Source organism: Diadema setosum, chromosome 8, assembly GCF_964275005.1.
Source record: "Diadema setosum chromosome 8, eeDiaSeto1, whole genome shotgun sequence".
Lineage (NCBI taxonomy): Eukaryota > Metazoa > Echinodermata > Echinoidea > Diadematoida > Diadematidae > Diadema > Diadema setosum.
The window spans coordinates 20,463,486-20,488,847 of record NC_092692.1 but is presented as its reverse complement, the minus strand read 5'-3'; the positions used below and the strand labels follow the sequence as shown (position 1 = coordinate 20,488,847).

At 39.3% G+C, this 25,362-nt stretch overlaps 1 protein-coding gene across 1 annotated transcript in view; it reads right to left on the bottom strand.

Annotated features, from left to right (window-relative positions):
• Window positions 1–25,362, bottom strand: part of LOC140231932 (uncharacterized) — a 101,059-nt gene that overhangs the window by 58,513 nt on the left and 17,184 nt on the right. The window contains exon 2 of the mRNA XM_072312079.1: window positions 5,618–5,673. Within this exon, the coding sequence (XP_072168180.1) occupies window positions 5,618–5,654 (37 nt within the window). The 5' untranslated portion in view covers window positions 5,655–5,673. The remainder of the gene's footprint in view (window positions 1–5,617; window positions 5,674–25,362) is intronic.

Sequence of the window (25,362 nt, the reverse complement as noted above, 5' to 3'; positions counted from 1 at the left end):
TGTATAAACTAAGTTTCAACAAAATACCTTCAGGCATTGGATAGATATGGCAGAAATAGTGAAATTTTGAGCATCTGACCTTGACCTTTTGTCCTTTGACCTTGAGCATGTGCACCCAAAAGCTGATAGGCACAACTTTGCCCATTCATACATAATATACATGCCAAGTTTCATGAGGATACCTCAAATGGCTTTTTGGTTATGCTGTCCATAAAATTGATTACGAACGAAGGACAGATGGACGGACGGACAACCCGAAAACATAATGCCTCTGGCGACACTTTTGTGGCGGAGGCATAAAAACTGGGCTTTAATCTGTACTCATGCTTCTAGCAACATACAAAGTGCCCAGTAAGTCCTCTTTTGGATGAGCGAAAGACTACTGATGGTGGACAGTAGATGACCAGTGGGACAGTGACCACTGCCCTCCCCCCTCCCCCTGCCCCCTCCCCCCATCACAGGTGACTTCATAGCATCCCATGCAATCAAAACTGCTCGGAACTTTAAACAAGAATAATGTCACGAAAGAGCAACTGGGCATGTATGGGGTAAATGTCGTATTGGGGCAATTACCCCCCCCCCCCCCCCCCCCCCCCGGCTAAATACTGCTAAGTGGTAAGTTTAGAGTAACGATTAGGTTTAGGGTTAGGTTTAGGGTTAAGAGTTTGGGTTAGGATTAGGTTCAGGATTAGGATTAGGGCCAGGGGAAGGGTCCGAGGTACTTGCCCAGGGGGTAATTGCCCTAGACCCGGTAAATGTAAACCATACAGCTTGAGTGTGACTTGAAGGAAAGATGTGATGGAGCAAAGAAGAAATTCAAGAGGAAGAAGGAATATACCAGAGCAGGGGGTAATGGAAGAACAATATCCACAGAGATGGAACTGAAAAGAAGATTAAAAGAATGGTGAAAGTTGAAACAAGTAGCCTTACCATCTGTGTCATCAAGCAACTCCATCATATTGTTCGTAATGTTGATGTTGTTGGCTCCAGACACAGAGATTGTCTTTAATACAAAGCCTCACTTTAATCTACCTCAAAAAGTCAAACACAAATGCAGGTAATGTCATCAAGGACTGTCCCGTTTTTCCACAGTTATAGCCATGTCGATTCTTGGCCCTTCACAAATAATCCACAATGAAATTAAGTGTAATGGTGCTCCAGAGAGTGCGTAGTCTCCGCATCAGCTACTGAGCGGATAATGGCATCGTAGAGAATACGTGTCTTCTCCAGGGAGCAAAAGTCAACTTTCAGAACAAAGGCAGCAAACTCCTTCAAGTTATCCTCTTGGATTGTTCCTCCTGAGAAATGATCTTGAGCTTATGGATGAACCGCGAGCATCCGCTGGAGTGCACACAATCTCCCTCACGCCAATGAGCAAGTGGATATAGTGTACTTGCCCCACAAACTGCTCCCATATCTCGCCTGTTAATTGTTGTGAGAGCACAAAACACTGTGTGACAGCACCGGCATCAGTGGCACAAATATATAAATGGTTCATGGTTTGGATTTGGATGGGTGGTTATCAAATCTGCTGCGAGGCATTGGAGCATATATAGTCCATGATGTGTACAAGCATAACATGAGCAGGGACAATGGACATGGCTTGCACCAGAGTAGTCTTGCCTTCTGACTCTGTATTTTGTTTTGCTCCCCTGGGATACAAGTCAGCACATCCAGACTTAGGTCTGGGACAGAGACAATCTGGACAAAACCACTCACACTTGCATGCTTGATGCAATGAATGATTTTAGACCCTGTCATAAAGCTATAGCAAGGATACTAAGAGAGTGGAATCTTTAACACACACACACACACACACACACACACACACACACACACACACACAAGAATGCCAGATGGACAAAACTAGTCAGGTACTGAAACACTTATGAGACTGAATTCTTTTAACAAAGCCTACTGTAAAACATGATATATTCGCGGCATGAATTTTTCGCGAATTGGAGCCGACGGCCTTTTCTGCGGCATGAAATTTTCGCGAACTGCCACTGGCATTCAATGCATATAGTATTGAGTGATCCCTGAGGTCACTCCAAAATGAGTGAAAATGAACATTTTCACTCAAATTTCACTCCAATTTCACTTTTTGTATTCACTCCTTCAAGAGTAAATATTTTCACTCGATTTTTTTAGAGAGTAAATCTGGCAATCTATTCAAAAGTTATGAATTTTCAAAGCTTGTACAGCCACTGCTGGATGAGAAGAGTACAACACCGTGTGCCATCAGTATATACAGAAAATATAAAGAAAATCAAGCACATCAGAAAGGAGCACTGGATTTTAACTTGTTCAGTATGCAGGGGGAATGATAAAACCCCTTACATATGTCAGCAACAAGTGGAAGAAATGAGTATTATCATAAGAATGACATTTTGTGAAATTCTCTTATATATCTTCTTTATCCTGTGTACATGACATCACAAACTGTAGTGGTCTTCCCACACACCAATGGTGGAACTGAAATTTGAAAATTCGTAATCTTTAAACAGATTGTCTGATTTTCCTCAAATTTCATTGATAACGATGCAGGGCTCGACACTAATGGTGGCCTGATGGCCAGAGGTCACCAAAAATGAAAGTCGGGCCACCAAATTTCAAAAAAGGGCAAATTTGGTGGCCCGCCTCGGGCCACCTAAATTTTTTGAAAAGTGTGATTTATTTATGTTAAGATGTTGCAACCCATGTGCCTGTAAATGAATATTTATACTTAGTCTTACCATTCAGCAGTTAAATTTGTTTAAAGGATGGATGAAAAGGACTAAATGAGTGCCCGAGAGTGAGTGTTGCGAGTTTGTTGCTCTAGGTTTATTTATGAGTAGATATGTCCAGCTTCCAATTTTTACTATGATAAAAATTTGACTCATCAAAAAAAAAAACAAAAAAAACAAACAAACCAGGAATTGTTTTTCATTGTTTTTTGGGGGCCACCAAAATTTTCTCTCGGGCCACCAAAAATTTGAAATTGATGATTTTGGTGGCCCCATCGGGCCACCAAATAAAAAAGTTAGTGTGGAGCCCTGTATTGATGGCTGCATTCACTCAATCCAAATGTATGCTTAGGTTTGGTTTTACATAAACTTTTTATAAAGTCCTGTAAAGCATGCAAAGTATTTTGGCTTGAAACAAATTCAAACTAGCAAAGAGTATGTGTAGGAATTGGTTTCAGGAAGCAGTCCAGACTAAAAGCAATAATTATAAGTTTCAAAATAGTTTTGCAAGTGCTAGAAAGAACTCAGACAATTGATAAAAGATTGTGTATACTGGTGAAAGGTTTTGATGATCAAGTTTTAGAATGGCAATTGTAGTGCTTACAGAGTTGTGCCTTCTGTTTAATGGCTACAAATGAAATGGTTGAAACCTCATACTTGATTAATGTGTATTGGGTTCTTTGATTGATCATACTGATAAAATATGTTTCCATCACATGCTGCACTTGAAAAGGTATTTAGAAGACTTAACTTGAAAGAAATAAAGAAGAAAATGAGACTTGATGCTCCATATGGAACATCTTAAAAACTACTTGCTTGTAGAAGCGTGGGAGAGTGCTTTCTTTTCAATGTCTTAATGCAAGGTGAGGCAAATGACACTTACACTAAAACATTCTCTGAAACACTTGTACCTTAAAGGGATGGTATAGTTTTGGTTGAGATGGGGATTCAGATTTCAACTTTTTGCGAGATACAAACAATTCTAAGAGGTATTCAAAGTGTATTTGATGAAAATAAGTTATGAAATGGCTTAGATATCCAAAAACAAAGTAAAAACAAAGTGGTCCTAATAAAAGGTGGGCGTCATCATTTATTATGACCCCTTTGTTTCTGGATATCTCAGCCATTTCAAAACCAATATTCATCAAACAAACTTTGAAGTCCTTTCAGATTTTTGTGTACTTAACAATACTTAACATCGTTAATAAGGATTCAAATTTTTACAGTAGTCATATCCATCCCTAGCTCACATTTTAGAACTATTTTAAAGCACTAATGTTGGGTTTTTGTTTCATCTGCAAATGGTAAATTGTGCATTTAATAAAGTTGACACTGTCTCTTTTGCTGGTGCAGACACAGGTCAGGTGGTACTATCATTATTGACTAAAGGTGAACAATACGGTCTCAAACTGGTTGGCACATTGTATTATAGACTATGGCATTCTTTACCAAGAAATACCTTTTTAATTGCTATTCTGAAAACGCATATTGTGAATGGAATGGAAGTGTGGAAGAACACTTACTGTGATGAAATGTTTCCCATTATAAGTGTGCTTTCACATTATCTTCTCTACTGACAGTTTCTAAGGTTCATTATAAAGCAGCGGTATATTACTTGATGTGTATCAATTACATGGGCTTAGACTATTAAGCATTTTAAAATGTTATGGGTGGATTGGTGAAAGCTAGAGTATTTCATACCATCATACTTCTATCATGCCCATAGCCAAAGGATGAAGATTTTATGTGCAAAAGAGAGCGCCTTAAAGGGAATTTTCCTGTTAGGTGTAATCTACTGGAGCAAACTTCTGATCAAAACAATGCAACTAAAAAATTCCCTGACTGTCAGCATCACTCTCTATAAATTGTATGTAAGAGAATACATTTTTACATGCATGAAGAGCATGTCAGCACTAATTAACTACTTTATTTCATTATATCTGTACAGTTCTTTTGTTCATTATGCAAAGTAATAAGAGTAATGCCGCTACAGTTATTTATTTCAGTTAGTTTGCTCATGTGAAAAAAAAAAATATCTCAAGGTACTGATGTCATAACTGAAACCGTATACCAAAGATATATCACAGCTGACATTTATTCACCAATAAAGTATTAATTTGATTAATTTGAGTAATTGTTTACAGTTGTGATCAGGAGTGGAATGTTTATGTGACCAGGGGTCAATTTACAGGGTTATATATGCATACAAATCATAACTCTGGTGAGTGAATATATATCAATGTTTTTACAGTGGTCAAATCATGTTGCACTCATTTATTTACTTATTCCTGCCATAGTTATGACAAAAAACAACACTTTGTAAAAAGCTAACTTCCTGACCTCTGTACATACATGTTTTCATTTAAGCAATGCCCTTTACACAGGAAAGGGTGCCACTGAGTTATATCATAACTAATAAGAATATAATGATAATAATGATAACAATAATAACTATAACTGATAATCAAAACTCTTTTAAGTTGATCTCTCAAAACATTTCATGTTGACATTTATGATGCATAACACTCAAACAAAGATAATTCTGTGAAATCACAATCACATTGCTTGGATTGCTTTCAACTTTGAGGAATGAATAAAAATGATTTCAGATATAATCAGCCAAAAAGTTTAAGTCTCAGTTACTGTGATCTATCTTCTCCGTTGTTCATGATTCCCACAATCATCATGTCAAGTTGAATACATACGAAAGAAAAAGCTCCTGTATATAAATGTGGTGCAAACAGCTAACAATCAGTAAAACTTTGACAGAAACTAATATACGGACAATCAAGTCTTTACAATCAAGGCTTTTACACCATCTACAGCCAATGGACATCACATTGTCTGAAATTGACAAGAAAGCAATCTACAACAACATAAAATAGCCTTACCTTTAAAGGGACTCTTTCCTTTCATAATCCTTAGCATCAATTACCTTGAGTGTCCACTGTAAAAAACAACAAGAAATATGAGATAATGAGTTTAATCAGGAGATGGCAACTATTTGGTAGATGCCTGAAAAGAATCTGATTTATACACACTGAACCATATCTAATGAAACCTAGGTGATGGTATTTTTTCTTCTAAATTACATATTTTGTGACAACAGGTACAGTCAAAATTTTCTATAATTTTTCGTACAGGAAATGTCAATTCTACAGTATGTTAAAGACGAAATTCACTCCAAAATCTTATCGATTTCATGACAAAAAGAGACAAAAATTCCCTGCAGAAGCGTGCAAAAATGATCAAAATAGGATAAGAAATAAGGAAGTTATGGCATTTTTAAATTTGATTTTTTTTTTTGGGTAAACACTCCTCGACCAGTTGTTACTATTGTTATTCAAATCAGCATGTTGATGTCATGCTCTCACAATTTCTTATTCATTTCATATATACAGAAATGTCAAAAAATCTATTTCAGCTGTATGAATAAAGTTATCTTGATTAAAGGGGATGGCTAGTAACTGATCAGTGGGAATCAGTGGGAATGCTGGGGGATGATCGTTCCAATCCTTGTGGGATTCATTTAAGAGTATATTATATATCTATTGTTGTGTGAAAATTACTTGCTTCAGAATGGTCTCATATTCAAATAATGTGCAGTTTAATGTTTCCAGGTTAGCATGCCTGTACAGTGACAGGATGATTGTTAACGATTGCCCCGACACTGTACAGGTATGCTAACCTGGAAACATTGAACTGCACATTACCTGAATATGAGACCATTCTGAAGCAAATCATTTTCACACAACAATAGATATATAATGTACTCTTAAATGAATCCCACAAGGATTGGAACAATCATCCCCCAGCATTCTCACTGATTCCCACTGATCAGTTACTAGCCATCCCCTTTAAGTAATTTGGTGAGAAGTTCTAGTCGGAGAGAGTTTAGTTGAATTTCTGACTCAAAATGGATTTTATGATACTTTCTTGCAAATTATACAAACCACTTAAAAAGATTTGAAGTAATGACTTCATCTACTTTGCATTTGTGCTTGTGACCAATATCTTTGTTTGGGTGTGGACCTGTAAAATTCCAACCACTATCTGCAAGGACACCTTCAAAGGAATCTTGAATCCATGCAAGCAATCTTTACACATGTCTGATTTTCAAAGGAATTTTGGTACATCACATCCTTACATTTTTTTCATTGAAGTCTTTTTCATGATCGAAATTACTTGCATGCAAAGGAGATTAAGGTCCAGAAGAGTTCCGCATCTAAAATTTTGGTTGTGTAACAGCACATTTTGGAACCCTCCCCCCCCCCCACCACCAAAAAACAAAAAAACAACAACAACAACATACCAACACAAAACCCCTTTTCAAAAGCCAACACACAAAAAGAAACGTCCTTCAAGTAGTCAATTATGCACAGGGCTGACATGAATGGTACATTCATGATGCTGTAATAGCCTAGTCTAGATTCCAAACTCTTTTTCTTTTCCAATGAATTGGGCAAAATATCCTCTATATTGGAGGCATCCCCTTTCCATATGAAGAGTTTGATCACAAAACCAATTAATTCGATCCTTGTTTGTGCGACATTTGCAATCAAATTGTTAAAGTCATAAAAAATGATACAAAAATAAGGAATATTCTTAGTCATTAACCCGTTGAGGATGTGTCCTGAGTATACTCAGGCAGGTGTCTATGGGGAAATGCGTGTTGTAGCAAAATCAAATCTTCCTCAACGGGTTAAGAACTTTAAGAATATTCCTTGTTATGTTAACAAGTTACACATAGGCCCCATGTATTATTGAAAAGGTTTTATTTTGCTGTATCTGGTGATGGACTTACTTTAAAATGTTAAAAAATGGTATTTAACTCATTCTGTTATCAACCTCTTCATATTTATATCTATATGACATGTTTAATCCATCAAGTCCAAGGACTCACATTTCTATGGTACGATAGTTAGTATACTATGACTATGAGTTTCCATGAATTGTTAGTGGTTCATATATAGAAAGGTATATATATTTTTAATTTGAGCCCTTTGTTGATTAAATTCCATTGATTACTTTGTTTGCAGAGCTGCCAAAAATCTCTACATCACTAAATCTATAAATGTCCCATGACATGACAACACATTTTAGAAGATAAACTGTAATGTATCTGTCTCAAATTAGCAAAGTTTCCATTTCTAATTTTTTTGCAGATTGATGACTTTTAAACTTCCATAGAATATTTCTCCAGTGGCGCATATGGAATCATACCAAGAGGTGCCAATCTAAGGAGGATAGTAAAATAATTCCTACAGCAAAATTCCACAAGAACTTAACTGTTTTCCTTTAAGTGCTCCAGACGTAAATAAAGTCAAGCTAAGCTTATAATTATGGTTCCCAATATTTTCTCACACTAACATATAGTTTTGGCATTACACACACTATGTTTCCCTGCAAGAAATTACTATCTGTGTGAGCATTAAGCACAATGCTACAATACTTGACCTTTTTTCCATGCCCTATTTGTGGATTGCACACTTTGACATGTTCATTGGAAACAAAATGGAAAGATGAAACGAACTGAAATCAAACCAAATTACGTCAGAGCTCCTATCAAATTGCAGCGGCATTATATACCATAAGGTCACTGCTCTGGGGCATGTGTGACTGATGTGCTCTTAGCCGTCAAAAAAGACATTTATAGTGGAAACGCAAAAAGAGTCATAACTTTTAATGCACACTTTGCAATCATTAATGTGACAGGTGACTGCCTTCTGGTTCTTTCCCCTCCCATCATTAATCAATGATAAAATTTAAATGGGGCAAAATACTCTAGCTGCCCTTCCTCTTTGATCAACAATGGGGTGCTGGTAACATATTGTGACAGAACCCTGCCGACCTGTCAGATACATTATTGATTCCCTAATGGAATTCATGTGAATTCTGATAATATCATGCCCAACCCATTGTGTGTGTGTGTTTTGGCAATGTGCATTTTATGTCAACAAACATCTTAGCTATTTCATACAAAGACAAGGACACGATTAAAGGGATAGTACATTATTGGTGGAGATGAGAACTGGGCTTTTATCTTTTTGCGAGATACCAAGAAAACACTTATGATATAGTACAGAGCATACCATTTTAAGAGGAATTTAAGTTTATTTGATGAAAATTGGGTTTGGAATGACTGAAACATCCACAAACAAAGTAAAACAAAGCGATCATAATAAAGTATGAGTCCCACACTTTATTAGATAGAATTGCTCTTTTTTGATATCTCAGCCATTTCAAAACCAATTTTCACCAAATAAACATTGAATTTCTCATAGAATTACATGCTCTTTCATATTTCATAAGAGGTTTCTCATTATCTCACCAAAAAATGTTAGAAACCTGAAATTAGGTCTCAACCAAAACTATACGATCCCTTTAAAGGGAATTCCCATCCTGAGATCATGCTGCTTTGAGTGAAATGGATAAATCACTGTAGATCTGGGAAAATTTGAATGGAATGATAGAGCATGTACAAAAAAAAATATGAATTGCAAAAGTTTAGTCAATAAGGCAAATTTGCAGCTCTGTTTGATCTAGGCATTTCAAAATCAACTCTCCATGTGGCTGGTTCACAAAAAATCACCAATTTTCATTTTTCTTCTGATAAAGGTTTTCTTCACACTTGTTCTTTGCATGTAATCAGAATCATATATTTTTGCATGTCTCTTTCAGGTGGATCAGTTTTGTCTGTGCCAAAATATTACAGAAAAATGAAAATAAGTCAAATTTTAAGTAGAAAACAAATATAGAGCTTCTTAAACATCTAGATCAGACAGAGTTGCCAATTTGTCTTACTCTCTAAACATTGACAATTCAGAACTTTTTTATGTGTCCAATATTTTTTTTTCAAAAATTTCACCTGATCTTCTTTGATGTTTGCTTTCGTACAATGCAATGTAATATCACTTCAGGGTGAAAATTCCCTTAAAAAAAAATGTTGACACTGTTCAAGCTGCAAGTAATTTTCCACTGAGCAACGCCAAAATAGTCATGCAATTGTGTGTTATCAATCTGTAAATGGTGTTCTTACACAATTTAGTTACAACATAAAGATTACTGTAAAAGTGGTTTCTTTCACGATGGTTTTATTTTCACACTTTTCATGCTTTGAGGTTGAACCGCGAATTTAACATCACACGAAAATGTTTTTAAAAGTTGCGCGAAACTAACCAAGCAAGGAAATGTTTTGAACTCGCCGCTTGTTACAACGCTATTGAGCACATGCACACTCGTAGATTCCGCGCATTGAGTGTATTGATGGTCAACACACACACAGCGATACCACGCAATGTAGGTACAAGCATGTTATAAAGTACTTGAGAGATGGGATTTCACGTAAGCCTGCATCTAATTTTAATTTCTAATTTAATAAATAAAAGAATAATTGGATCATACTTTGGGTTTTCATGTGCAAAATAAAACAGTTATTGCTGACTGTGAATTCACGGATTTTGCGGACCGCGAATTTAAACACACGCGAAAAAGTCGGCACCGATGGAAACCGTGAAAGTATCTGTACGCGAAAGAAACCACTTTTACAGTATATTGATTTCTTGGCATACGCCTCATTATACTTAAATAGACTTCTTGCTTCTTTTCTTTATCAGATAACCCACAGTAATAACAATATGCACTGCTTTCAAACCTCTGCTGCCCAATTCACAAAATGCAGAGGGAAATCTAAGTGTGACTCCAGTTCACTAAAGTCTCTTTATTGGCTTCCTGTATAAGCACAAATAACCTTCAACACTTTTTGTCTTATTGTTTTCAAAATCACACAAAGCCTAGCACCATCGGATATTTGAAATCCTGTTTCTGTCTGTTCTACATCCAGGACGAGAAACCAGGGAGGTGGAGAAACCTACAAATACACTGACAAGACTTCCTTCAGGACCCTCCCTGAAGATCTGAAAATGTGGATAAGCCATGTCTCTTCTATCATTTTCAATTCCCACCCAGGTATCATTCATTTTCTAGCAGATGTTTCTTAAATAGAAAACCTTCTAATTTCCATTGAATTGGGAATATTCTCCTTAGCACCTCCCTGGGCAAACTTAGCACAGCATGCTCCCTGCACTTGCTGTGATGATTATGCAACAGACAAAACCACCTACTACTGTTTGTACCTGGGAGCTAAGCAAACTTTCTGATAAGCTTAGAGGTTATTTACTGTACACACTGGACAAAGAGAAGATTTGCAGTGATGTCATGGGAGCTGAAGGGACATCCCCAGAATGCTAGTTTCTTCTTCCAAACCCTATATGGCACATTCCCACCCTCCCCCCCCCCAAAAAAAAATAAAAATAAAAAGAAACAAATCTAACTGCATGATACTGCACCAATATGCTGTCCTCTGTCTACCTGTGTCTTACGAGGTTTGTTGACTGGTTGCGCACTGTTTACGCAACAAACCTCAACAAACCTCATTGTGACGTCACCAATTACAGTCTTTATGACGTCATCAAGCAATTTATCATCACACGCTAACTGGAGCTCTATACATGGCACCTACCTACAACTACTAGTTTTACACAGGCTGCACCCGACTCTCACATGTGGTTTCTATGAATAGCTGTTTGCATGCAACAGTAACCACGTGAGGGATACCGATGGGTCTCAAACTCTCGGAGAAATAGGGCTTGTCTACCTAAGCATGCGAAGACTGAATCCGGCGAACCACGCGAAGGAAACCACCAGAATGGTTCAACAGGCAGGAAGGCAGATACGGCGATGCGTTGTGGAGCGCAACAAGGGCACTGTGAGACACGTAAGACACTGATGGCCATCCACTGCATCCTGACTTATCTCCAACCGTCTTGATTAAGTTTTGCTGCTGGAAATAGATGGGCTAGGACGAGAGAGTGAGGCTGATGACCCTGCGCAACTCTTCCTCACTTTAATCAAATTCACACACAAGTCACAACTTCCCTCATTTCACTCACAGAATGAAGTGTTACTAGAAGTTGTGTCGTCTTCGCCAGCGAAGGATGAACGTCATCATCATCATCACCTGTGTCTTACATTCTTTCTCTCTATTTTTTTTCTCTCTATACAGTATGTCCCCCAAAAAATTACAATCGAATTTTTGCATTGATAACGCCCAATATGATTAAACCCTCTAAGTGCTACTTCAGAGTCTTGAAATATAACATCGCAGCTATATTTTGCCGAAAACTCCATTCAAATTGGTTAAGCGGTCGCAGAAAAATGTGGATTGTTGTAAAACATGTCATGAGTCTGATTCTTCCAAATTTAGCACTTGGATGCTCTTGGAATTGCCTATTGATGTGTGATCACAATAGATAGAACTTGGAGGGAAGAGATTCCTGACATGTTCTACAAATTTCCTCATTTCTCTTTAACCACTGAAGCAAATCGAATGGGGTTTTCTGTAAAGGCCCGGTCACACTGCCCGAAAGTCACGTAAATGCATGAATCACGTAAGAAATTCGAGCCTTATGTGATACATGCGCGATTTGCGCATTTCATGACTTTGTCTGACATGGAACCTTCGTGGTTGTCCGCCGATGTGCACCGAATCGGCGCTTTATGCGATTCCAGGTTTTGAGCAGCTCAAAACTCGGCTTCGCGCAAAAGTTTACGCAGTATTGCACTGTTTTATGTAATTTTTGCTTAGTTTGCGTAGTTCTTCCACGAACAATGCACGAAATATGCATGGAATATCAGTGAACGTTCGCGAAAATGTTGCCGCTATCGCGTCCATGCGCGAATCATACACAGTTCATTAGTGATAATGCGAAGATTATGCGTGGTTGTCTGTGGACCTCAATCACCGCGCACAACCACAAATTTGCCTTATTTGGGGCCTTTGCGTGCCTATGTGCTGACAGTGTATAGTTTGTTAGTGATTTTTGCATGATCTTTCCCTAGTTCCTGCTCAATTCATTAGTGATTTTCATTGCGTAAATCAGCGAAAATTCTCGACGGACAAGCACGCACAACCAAATTTCTTGCATGATTCATGCGTTTACGCGACTTTTGGGCAGTGTGACCCTTAAGAAGTGGGCAATGAGTTATAGTTTCATACCCTGAAATTGTATTTGGATTGATTCACTATTTTTAAAGTTATCGTTGTGGAGGGTACCATTGTAATTTTTTTTGGGACATACTGTATATTTCCTTCTCTTGCTGTCCAAATACAAGATGGAAGAAAATACTAGAAATAAAGTACCAAAATTCTGAAATGCATGCAAGTCGCCCAGTGCACTGTCCTCTAGCTCTAGGTTTGCTTGTACATGTCTGTCTGTGTCTTTCTTTCTCTCTATCTCTATTTATCTATCTATCTATCTATCTATCTATCTATCTCCATTTATCTATCTATCTCTATCTATCTGTCTATCTATCTATCTTTCTATCTAGATCTATCTATCTATCTATCTATCCATCTATCTTTCTATCTATCTACCCAATTGCGGAAGGGTGAAGAAATTCTAACTCAAAGAACATTTATGATCCTGCATTATCATATTATAATCTCAACAAAAAAAGAGAGAAAGAAATGAAAATAGCTTCTCCGGATATTTAGAGAGAGGTGATGCAGGAGGTCCTTGCTATTTGATAGCTTATCATTTTTTATCTGAAGCCACTGCACAGCGCAAGGCGCTAGAATAGTTATGCATCACCTCATATAATGATTTTTAACATGCACAAACTAGCCCTAAACATTTCAAAACCTATGCAATACTACTTCCATGGAGTCTGACAGTCAGGTACTTGTAAAGGTTTGGTACTTACCATTAGTTTCAATGCTTTATACTCATTTCAGAATGATTTTAGAATGTAGCCCTCGGTGATTTGGTCATTTGTGAGAGAAGACAGATGTAAACAAGACTACATGTTGTGTCAACAGATTACTGTTCCCTTCTTCTTCACTGCCTGGCAAACTGACTTACCTCATTATTGGTTCCTACTTGGAATGACAGCACATGTCTGACAGGTGTAAATCAATGCATGTGTTTGTCACAGATGGCCATTTACACAAATACTAGTATAACAACCCCCCCCCCCCCCCCCGGCAATCATGCAGTACACAAGAGCATGAACCTAATATACAAGGACATTCATCGTATTGTTAATTATTTCATGCACCTGTACATCTCAAAAGCGCCACAAAGACATAATCTTTAGCATGCTTCACTGCTTTGATCCCATGATCGTCACCGCCAGCAAGCCGGGAGAAGAACAAGATGGAGATTCAAGAAATCTAAAACTATATGCGCAGAAGAAAATAACTCACAAAAATCAAGTAAAGTGAATGTGCAGTTGTGGTGTATGTTAGGAAATCATGCCTCAAACAATTTCGCTTGGGATAAGCAGGCAGTTTTTAAAAGAAAGCTAACATTTTGGCAGAATGATTGTCATTTGTGATCTCAATATTTCACTTTTCCGCAGCTTATTCCAGAGCAAAAAGGGATGATAATGGTAGAGAACAGGTATATCTTGCCTTTAAGGTAGAGAACAGGTATATCTTGCCATTAGGCAAGGTCTTATGCGTGTGCGAAAATGTGCGAATCAGCAATTACCCATCTTTTGAAACAAAATTTGTCATGTTCTCAGGTTTTGCTGCTCCTCATCATCTGTATTTGTTCAAAGACATTTCCGTCTGAAAAAGGCACATCAGCGAAACAAGACTGAAATGAGGGAAACTATTCTTTTGTTAGTGGCGATACATGATCACACAATCGTTATTGTCCAGACACCTGAATGTACTTGTTAAGATACACATAATCAGGTGGCGGTGGTGATGATGGGATCAAAGAAAGACCTCCGTTCATATTCCATATGTAGTAGGTCCATGACAAGAGTCACAAAGTCTAAATACTCCTTTTTTCATGTCTTCACAGGACATAAAGATTTGGGATGGAGAAAAATAAACAACACCCAATTCTGCCATTAGATCATCTTCTAGAAGAAATGAAATGGAATGATCACTGGTGATATCCTTTTGTATAACAAGAAATTTCATCTGTTCATGTAGAACTGGGCTACAACAAATTATTTCCACAATTGAAAGTAAGCACTGAATCAACGCGTTGAGCTTCCCTTTCTGTTATTTCACTCCAGTGCACACCTACTAGCATCTGGGAAAGTAATGGACAAAAATCACTGTATACGCCGAATATTTCGTGAGGTTTTTATTTTTGGGAATTTCGCAAGTCAGGTGCTATTCGCGAAATTAAAGACACGCAGAAATATTGACTCCGATCCCGATTTGAATGTGATGTACGCATGTGCACTTCTCCATTCAGTATAGGACTCCACGATTGCGAATTTAACCACTCGCGAGAAACAGATAAAGAGAAATAATGGACAGAGAGAGAGGAGAGGGAATTAAAGAGAGATGAATAACAGAAAATGAATGAAAACGTTTTTCAGAGGGACTGCATTAATGACTGTTTCCAACTTGAGCATTTGGGAGTAGGAATGGGTGATGGTCAATGGTAGAGTGTAACTTTTGTAAAAAAAAAAAAAAAAAAATCTGATATAAATATGAGAAATGTGCTTCAGAACAGAAAATTGCCAAAAATTTCCTTTCAAATCATCTCAACCTTTTGCAGTGAAAATTTGACATCATGGTTGAATTTTCTTTTCTTTCTGCTCCAAAGTATATCTGTAACTAAATCCAATGAGATGAACAGAGGAACAGACAGCCTGAGATAGAGAGAGAGAGAGAGAACTGGACAGACAGACAGACAGACAGACAGATATGAGAAGAAACATAAAAAAGTTGTGTCCGAATGGATGGATCTGCTTGCTTTATGAGGAATGAGAACAGCATTAGGTGGGTCTTCATCAGCTTGAGCTTAAAGAATAGCGCGCTTGTGGGGGATCAGAGAAATAAGCCCGAAGTCAGCTGAAATGTGCAATCCCGTCTTCACTAGCTCGAGCTTCAAGCACGGTCGGGTTTATAAGCCCAATGCTGGCACATGCAACGTGTACTTTAGATGAACGGTACCCGCACGAACACACTGCGACCCAACTGCCTACGTTCCTGCGTGGTGCTCAACGCATGCAGTGCCGATGTTTAAGCTCGAGCTGAAGACACACTGAGATTAGCGTGCTATTTTGCAAATGAACTGGCTATTCTACAAATAAGTCCAAGAGTTTGGTGGTTTATTTTCTGATTGGAATAGCGCGTTATTTCGGTCTTCATTGCAAAATTAGTGGGCTATTTTCTGATCTGGCTAATTCTTTGGATCAGTAACAGTAGGCTTTTCTTCAAGCCCCAGCTGATGAAGACCCTCCAATTGAGTAATCATGTGAAGGTAAATAGCACCAGTTGCATAACACAGTTCAATGCCTAAGGATCTATTTACATTAATTACTCAGTCTCACAAAGGAAACTTGTGTGATTAACTCTTTATGTGCCATGGTGGAAACCCCCTGTGTGCCACGTTATTCTGAGACACGAAGGTAGTCATGCTTTGAGAAAGAATTCTGTTTTTTCAATTTGTATAGCTTCTACAAATTTCTGTTAAGCTGGACATAATAGTGAGCAAAGTTGAAGAGGAATGCCAAACTTTGCTTCTATATACAATGTATAACAATTCTATTTTCAATTTTCTTTTGAATTACCAGTTGCTACATTACTGTAAAGGCATGACTTTTGCACATAAAATAGTGACAGAAACTTAGAATGTACATGCAAATCTCAGGGATGCCAAGTTCAAAAAAAAATTATGAGTGAGATTTTCATGACTCGGCATCTCGGCATGCTAATGTGCGCGCGAGCGAGGGTGTGGGAGGGGTCCCCCCCCCCCCCTCCGTGGCCTCCCACGGTAGGGAGCTTTTTCAATTTTTAGCTCTTAATGGTGCGATCAGGTGCATACCTAAGTGACTTTTTTAAAAGTTATTTTGAAAGACAAATGGGAAATATACATTCATTTGCAACTATCATTTTAATCCTTTGAGCTATACTCATTATCATAGGCCCAAGTTGCAGACTTGGCCCGATGCGTGAGAAAAATGGGTGTCATGCGTGAGATCGTGAGATTGCCCCTAAATGCTTGAGTCTCACGCAGAATGCGTGAGACTTGGTAGCTCTGAAATCTAGTTGGGAACACCGCTTGATAGTCAATCACCACATAGAATGCAAGCCGTATGTGAGAGGAACAAAAGCGCGAGAAACGCTTTGATTGTACCGCGGGATTAGCGATTTATCGATCGGTTTTGGCGGCTTTGTTTGTTGAGCAGAATATGCGAAGTTGGCACGCCGTCGACTGAGCCGGACGTGCGAACGTGGCACAAGGTAAAAATGATCAGAAAGAGTATATTCTCGACTGACTAAGTTCTTCTGGGGAAGTATTCACTTTCTGTATGAGTTTTAAAGCAGACAAATGTTGTAAACCACAATGATTGTTATATTTTTGTCTTTTAATCAAATAAAAGTGGAAATTATATTTGCCAACGTCAGCCAGTGGCAGAAAAAAGAAGGAAATTATCAAATTGCAATAACATGGTACTGTGTAAAAACACCATAATAGGTAACTGATGCATTTAAACTGCCAGCTAGATTCCTTCACTTTGTCATAAAATTCCTTTTTAGAGGTATTAAGTGCATTAAAGGGGAAGGCTAGTACCTGATCAGTGGGAATCAGTGCGAATGCTGGGGGATGATTGTTCCAATCCTTGTGGGATTCATTTAAGAGTACATTGTATATCTACTGTTGTGTGAAAATTATTTGCTTCAGAACGGTCTCATATTCAAGTAATGTGCAGATTAATGCCCCGTCACTGACCAGGGACGCTTACTTGGAAACATTAAACTGCACATTACTTGAATATGAGACCATTCTGAAGCAAATAGTTTTCACACAACAATAGATATATAATGTACTCTTGAATGAATCCCATAAGGATTGGAACAATCATCTCCCAGCATTTCCACTGATTCCCACTGATCAGTTACTAGCCTTCCCCTTTAAGTGCACAATCCTTCAGTTATGTTTCGATGAATTTTGTTGCTCTTGACTACGGACCAAAGGTTGATCTTCGCACACCGGAAACACTCCACTATCCATTTATATCAATTGCATCAAATTGAATTAACACTGAACATGGCTTTGGCCAGAGAACGACATGTCAGCTTCCTTTTGTTGACTTTTGACCAACTACCCAAAGCAGGCAATATACAGTTTCCTCATTAGCTGCATTTACACCTACTAACAGCGCGATTTTTAAAATCGTGATATTTTGGTTCCATCGTTTACATTTGCGCAAAAGCATGCGAAGTTTGAGTTTCACGAAACATCACGATTTTTTAGTCGGTAGTGCACATGTGTAATTTACCTCTCTTCAACATGGTAGAAGCGGGGGCTATCTGTATTCACCGCAGTGCAGTCTATTTTGCTCACAGCTAGCTAGCTGATTGGAATATTGAGCCAGGGCTTTTTATCAGTCCAATGCACACATAAATTTGTGTTTCTCGAGAGTGTAAACTTACGGTAAAACTATATAGCTTGCTACATTAGATCACATACGTAGCAGGTGTGTAAAACCATGGAGCTGACAGAGAGTAGCTCCATGGTAAAACTTCAGCTTAGTATGGGAAAGCTGATAGAAGTACAATTCAGGAGGATCATGAAATTTCGCCGATATGACGAAAGTGAGGGTTAGGACTTGAAGTTCGGACTGGTATTTCATCAGGCGACAGCAAGAACTCACCATTGTTTTACTGACACTTGTTACGTACTCCTGTATTCCACAAAGTCAACGTATACCCAGAGCAGTATGGGCACTCCCAAAATCAACGCATTTCTGGGAGAACATTATTTCGTTAAGTCGTTATGGAGTGATGGTACATGGTTGGAGAACTTCAGGTTTGTTACTAGTTTTCATATACAATATACTTTCATCAGGGAGGTGAGATATCACCAGCTGAGGATTGACCGTTTACCTGTACAGCATGTACCCTTTACTCTGGCCAGCGGTCAGCGGCTGACGTACTAAGTACTCTCTACATGTTCCACAGAGGGATCGGGAGCGCGCGTAAACGCCCGGAGCAATCCGATATCGAAAGTCACGTGATGAAAAATTGCGATATTTCTGCAGCTTGGGTTTACACTCGCTAAACTTCGCCTCAAACATCGTGATGTTTCAAAAAATCGCACTCCGGCTGGCGATTTTTCTGGCGATGTTTCGAGGGCGTTTGGGTGTAGTTGCTTAGCAACTTGCACCCAAATGTCGCGATTTTAGAAAAATCGTGATTTTTCCAAGCAAGTGTAAATGGGCCTATTGCTATTCTTCTTACCCAATGGATATTTCTGGCAGTATTTATGATCAGAAAGTGATATTTTAACAAGAGTTTGGTGACCTTTGACTCAGTACCACTATCATGTCTGCACAGAGAACTTGCAAGTTATTTCTGCCCTGTTCACCAACCATCACTATTTTCAAACTGAAATAACTGTAGAGAATTCTATTTTAAATAAAAACACAATCGTCATGTAGAATGACCATCATACGTTCACTGCTATCACATCATGATATTATATTGAATACGTAGGGACCTAATTGTCTACTTACTTTTATTCATCCTACCAAATGGACGTTTGTTGATGAACGTACAGCAGAATGTCTATCTTTAGCTGAAGCATAGTGCCCTTCAACATTTTACCTCAAAAGATTTTGGCCAAAATCACAAGGCATCTATATACCTCATGTAAGTAGAACGTTTTCTAAGAAACTCACAATGGTGAGATCTGAAACAGATGGCTGAATAACCCTTAAACTTTATGCCTCCTACGCCTTATGCAGGGCGGACACTAAAATGCCAGAACCAAACATGTCAGATCTAGGGCAAAATGTCAGCGGTCAAAAGCCTAGTTTGCATCTGTTACGACCAAAATCACTCTGAGAATGATCGCACAAAAGAAACAATCAACTGATGTTCAGGCGGTTTATTAACAGTGATATTGTGGGTACAGACTCGTAATCGGTTTTCACATCAGTACAATAATGATCAATAAAACAATTATAAATCGGTAGTGAAATCACTTACAGCCAAATTTGAAAGCAAGTAATCCTTTGACAGTGTCCAGATACGATGTTCGATGCACCGATGAATGATCCTTGACGCACCGATGAATGATCCTTGACGCACCGATGAATGGTTCCTCCGACGTAACTCCAAAGGCACTGGTTGCAATAATCCACTTTATAAATCCAGGGTAAAGTCCACGATAAACAAGGTGTATGTCCACGGCGAAACGTGCAAAATCCAAACGTTATGACGACCACGTCCAGTTGATGCGTTGAATGATGATTCACTTTATAATGTCCAGCAAGGAATCCAGCCCGTCACAGCTTTGCCGTAATAATGTCCGTTGACACTAAAATATGGAGTCTCTCTCCAATGTAGGCAAATTAATTCTCTGCAGGCAAAATGTCTCCCAGGCCTTATCTCCACAAACACAGTTTGTATAGCAGGTCAGCAGGTAACACAGGACTGACTATAACAAGTCGCTTCAGAGCCAGAAGTGACGTAACTCTCAGAGCAGAGGTGTTGGGTACTCTGCCTACCTCAGAATTTCTCCTGCTTATATACTATCCATTCACCCCTTTCTAGTACATTCTGTAATTTTCTCCAACCTGGGGCCACATACCTGAACATACTAGCAAGTCCAAGTTCCAGGAATCCTGGATGACTCACTGCCTAATATGTGCATAACATCATTGCCAAAATTAACTACCAATCACATTGGGTTACAAGGGCAGTGCCTCACTCAGCCAGCACTTCCTAGAATTTTCTGGAATGGGTGAAATCATTCTAGATTGAATGAGCTATAATGTATTTCCTGTCACATGCATACATGTACTGTAGCTACATTGTATACCACATAGAAAATTCTCCACTGATCTGGTCAGCCTGTATGTACTATATCTATATCACATAGAATGTTCTCCATTATTCTGGTCCACCTGTGTACATACACATTAAAACAACCATGCATACAGCCTTGATACATGCACATAACTACTTGTGTGTACATTTGTGACACCATCCCCCATGGGAAAAAGAAAGCCTTGCCGTAGCAAGGGTTTCTTTTACCTTCACAATTTCTCATTGTTATTTACAATGAATGTGAGGTAAAATCCAAGTCAAGCAACAATAATCATATGCTATCACATGCCTTTTGAATACATGTAGCTGCATTAATTCCATGTTCTCTTTTCATGGATACCATTTACAATGATATTGCTTGAATTCTTGAAGCTTACTAAAATCATGTCAAACTGTTTTGTATACATTAATGGATATGCTAAACACATACACTGTAAAGTGACATGCCGGTGAAAACTTTTCACCCTTAACTTCTACTGTGCTATCCACTATCTATGTCACACCAACTGACTTTCTGTCATAGCACTCTTTCAGCATACTGACACGACACCTTCTCTGTTCTTTGCGTCTGTCTGGTGTGCTGATCACATAGTTCACATCATTGAGTTTCTTTTTGACACAGTACGGGCCACTGAACTTGGCTTTCAGTGGTTCACCTTGTATGGGCAGCAGTACAAGAACTTTGTCACCTGGTATGAAGGTTCAGGCTTTGGCATTTTTGTCTGCCTTTCTCTTCATTGAGTCTTGTGACACTTTCAAGTGTTCTCTAGCTACCTCACAAGCCTTTGAAAGCCTTTCACGAAACTTTGACACATAGTCAAGTAGGTGGCCCTCATCATCTTCAGTCATGAATTTCTCTTTGATGAGCTTCAGTGGGCCCCTAACTTCATGACCGTACACCAACTCAAATGGGCTGAAACCCGTCGACTCATTTGGGGAGTCTCTCGTTGCGAACAGCAGGAAAGGGATGCCCTTATCCCAATCCTCGGGATACTCCTCACAAAATGCCCTAATCATTGTCTTTAGGGTCTGGTGGTAGCGCTCCAACGCACCTTGGGATTGGGGATGATAAGCTGACGACTTCAGCTGCTTCACACCCAAACGATACATCACCTCTTGAAATATGCCTGACATGAAATTTGACCCTTGGTCAGACTGCACTTTCTTGGGCAACCCATACCTAGTGAAAAACTGCACTAGAGCATCTACCACAGTCTTGGCAGTGATATTTCTCAATGGGATAGCCTCTGGAAACCGTGTAGACATATCCATGATTGTCAAGAGGTACTTATGACCTGACCTAGTCCTAGGCAAAGGTCCAACACAGTCAACTAGAACCCGACTGAATGGTTCTTCAAACGCAGGTATCGGAATCAATGGCGCCGGCTTCACTGAATGCTGTGGTTTACCAGCCACCTGACATGTGTGACAAGTCTTGCAAAACTCAGCCACATCCACATTCAACCCTGGCCAATAGAAATGCCTCATGATCCGATCCTTTGTCTTTCTGACGCCTAAATGGCCGCCAACAGGTAACTCATGAGCAATCTTCAAGATCTCACCGCGGTAACTGGGAGGGACAACAACTTGACGGACCACCGTCCAATCCTCATCAGCTGGCCTATGGGGAGGTCTCCACTTCCTCATCAAAATGCCATCTTTGACATAATAGCACTCAGGGACCTTTTCAGCCTCAGCCTCAGAACACGCCGTCTGAGACAAGCCTTTCAACTCAGAGTCTGCCTGCTGTGCTTCAACCAAGGAAGACTTGCTAAACAGCCCATCACTGTTAGCCTCGGAGCCTAATACAGCAACCCCATCATTCAAATCCTTGAAAAAGGTTTCTGCCAACCAAACACCGGAATTCTCCTCCACATCAACAGAATCCGCATCATCTTGAACAGCTCTCCGAGCCTGAGACCTAGTCACAACACAATCTGGGAAAATCCCAGGAAACTCCTCCTGCAACTGCTCAGTTTCAGCAACCACCACTGGTTTATCCGAAACAACTGGAGACGCAACCACTTTATCCCCAGCCAAGTCATTCCCCAACAGGAAGTCAATGCCTACCATGGGCAACTCAGGAACAACTCCAACAGTCACAGGACCAGAAACTAGGTCACACTTCAAATCCACTCTATACAGTGGAACTGACATATAACTGCCATCAACAGTTTGAATCAAGACTTTTGCATTCACTGCACTATCTGGTGGAAAAGTCATACCACCATTCACCATCAACGACTGAGAGGCCCCCGTATCCCGCAGGATGACTACTGGCTTACCTGTCTCACCAGAAGTACATGGGGTCACCTCACCATCAAACAAAAAGCTACGATAGCTCTCATCCACCTGCTTAGTCCTATCTTTGAACTTGGGAGATCGACTTTCAATGGCCTGTGTTTCACTGAAAGGGACACTATTTTCGGGTAGGACACTTTTTGACATGACAAATCCCATGTCCTTCTTTGTTTTGTTTTGCAACTTCCAACACTGTGACTTTACATGCCCTGTCTTGTTACAGTGAAAACATTTGATGACATTTGCACTTGTACTGGACCCTTTGTCAGATTGAGGCTTTGGTGCCGATGAAGTTTCAGAACTCGTGCCTTTTTCAGAACCAGCATTCTTTGGATTGCTCGACTGATTTTTGTCTCTCTTATTTCCAGGGAAATTCCTGAAAGGTGGTCTGTTGTCATTTCTGTGGGTCAGCTCATACTCATCAGCCATCAAGGCTGCTTTATGCAAAATTGTCACTTTGTGATCATCCAAATGCGACCTCACACTGAAAGCAACACTCTTTTTGAATTCTTCCAAAAGAACAACCTCACGTAGGTTATCAAAATCCTGATCCACTTTCAGGGATCTATACCACCTATCGAACATCATTTCTTTTTCACGAGCAAACTCAACATGTGTCTGGCCTGGTTTGCGGTACGAATTTCTGAACTTATGTCTGTACGCCTCTGGCACCAACTCATAAGCATTCAACACTGCTTTCTTGACTGTAGCATAGTCACGTGATTGCTCTTCAGAGAGAGATGAGTACACATCGACTGCTTTGCTGACAAACACACTTTGAAGGAGCAAGGGCCAAAATTCCTGTGGCCAGTTCAAACTGTTAGCCACTTTCTCAAATGACACGAAATATGCATCGACTCTGTTTTCTTCAAACTTTGGCACCAATCGAATGTTCTTGGCCAAATCAAATTCAGAGGGAGCCCTTTCACGATTTCCAACAGTGTGTGCATGAGTCAATTCCAACTCACGCAATTTCATTTGTTGCTCCATTTCAAATTTTCTCATTTCCATTTGTTCTTTCTCCCTCTCTCTTTCTAATCTCATCTTCTCTTTCTCCATTTCCAATCTAGCAAGCTCAAGCCGTGTTTGATCTGAAATTTGAGCTTGAGCTGGAGTGTCAATTTCTTCTTTGAGCTCCATGTGACCAGCTACTAAGTCAAGAATCTCTGCCTTTCTTACACCTTGTGGAACATCAACATTTAAATGCTGTGCAATTGCAGTCAAATCACATTTGCGCAACCTTTGCAAATCTTTGAGGGACAAATCTGTCCCCTGAACAAATGCCTGAACATCCATTGTACTGATTGACATTGTCACATGTATTACACACAATGTACAATTGAACAATCAACTCACTTGTATTTTGTCTGTACTAATATTCTGGATTCCGGAACGTTCCAAATTCTAAATTTTGGCTTTAACTTCACTTCTCGGACACAAGCCCCCAATTTTGTTACGACCAAAATCACTCTGAGAATGATCGCACAAAAGAAACAATCAACTGATGTTCAGGCGGTTTATTAACAGTGATATTGTGGGTACAGACTCGTAATCGGTTTTCACATCAGTACAATAATGATCAATAAAACAATTATAAATCGGTAGTGAAATCACTTACAGCCAAATTTGAAAGCAAGTAATCCTTTGACAGTGTCCAGATACGATGTTCGATGCACCGATGAATGATCCTTGACGCACCGATGAATGATCCTTGACGCACCGATGAATGGTTCCTCCGACGTAACTCCAAAGGCACTGGTTGTAATAATCCACTTTATAAATCCAGGGTAAAGTCCACGATAAACAAGGTGTATGTCCACGGCGAAACGTGCAAAATCCAAACGTTATGACGACCACGTCCAGTTGATGCGTTGAATGATGATTCACTTTATAATGTCCAGCAAGGAATCCAGCCCGTCACAGCTTTGCCGTAATAATGTCCGTTGACACTAAAATATGGAGTCTCTCTCCAATGTAGGCAAATTAATTCTCTGCAGGCAAAATGTCTCCCAGGCCTTATCTCCACAAACACAGTTTGTATAGCAGGTCAGCAGGTAACACAGGACTGACTATAACAAGTCGCTTCAGAGCCAGAAGTGACGTAACTCTCAGAGCAGAGGTGTTGGGTACTCTGCCTACCTCAGAATTTCTCCTGCTTATATACTATCCATTCACCCCTTTCTAGTACATTCTGTAATTTTCTCCAACCTGGGGCCACATACCTGAACATACTAGCAAGTCCAAGTTCCAGGAATCCTGGATGACTCACTGCCTAATATGTGCATAACATCATTGCCAAAATTAACTACCAATCACATTGGGTTACAAGGGCAGTGCCTCACTCAGCCAGCACTTCCTAGAATTTTCTGGAATGGGTGAAATCATTCTAGATTGAATGAGCTATAATGTATTTCCTGTCACATGCATATATGTACTGTAGCTACATTGTATACCACATATAAA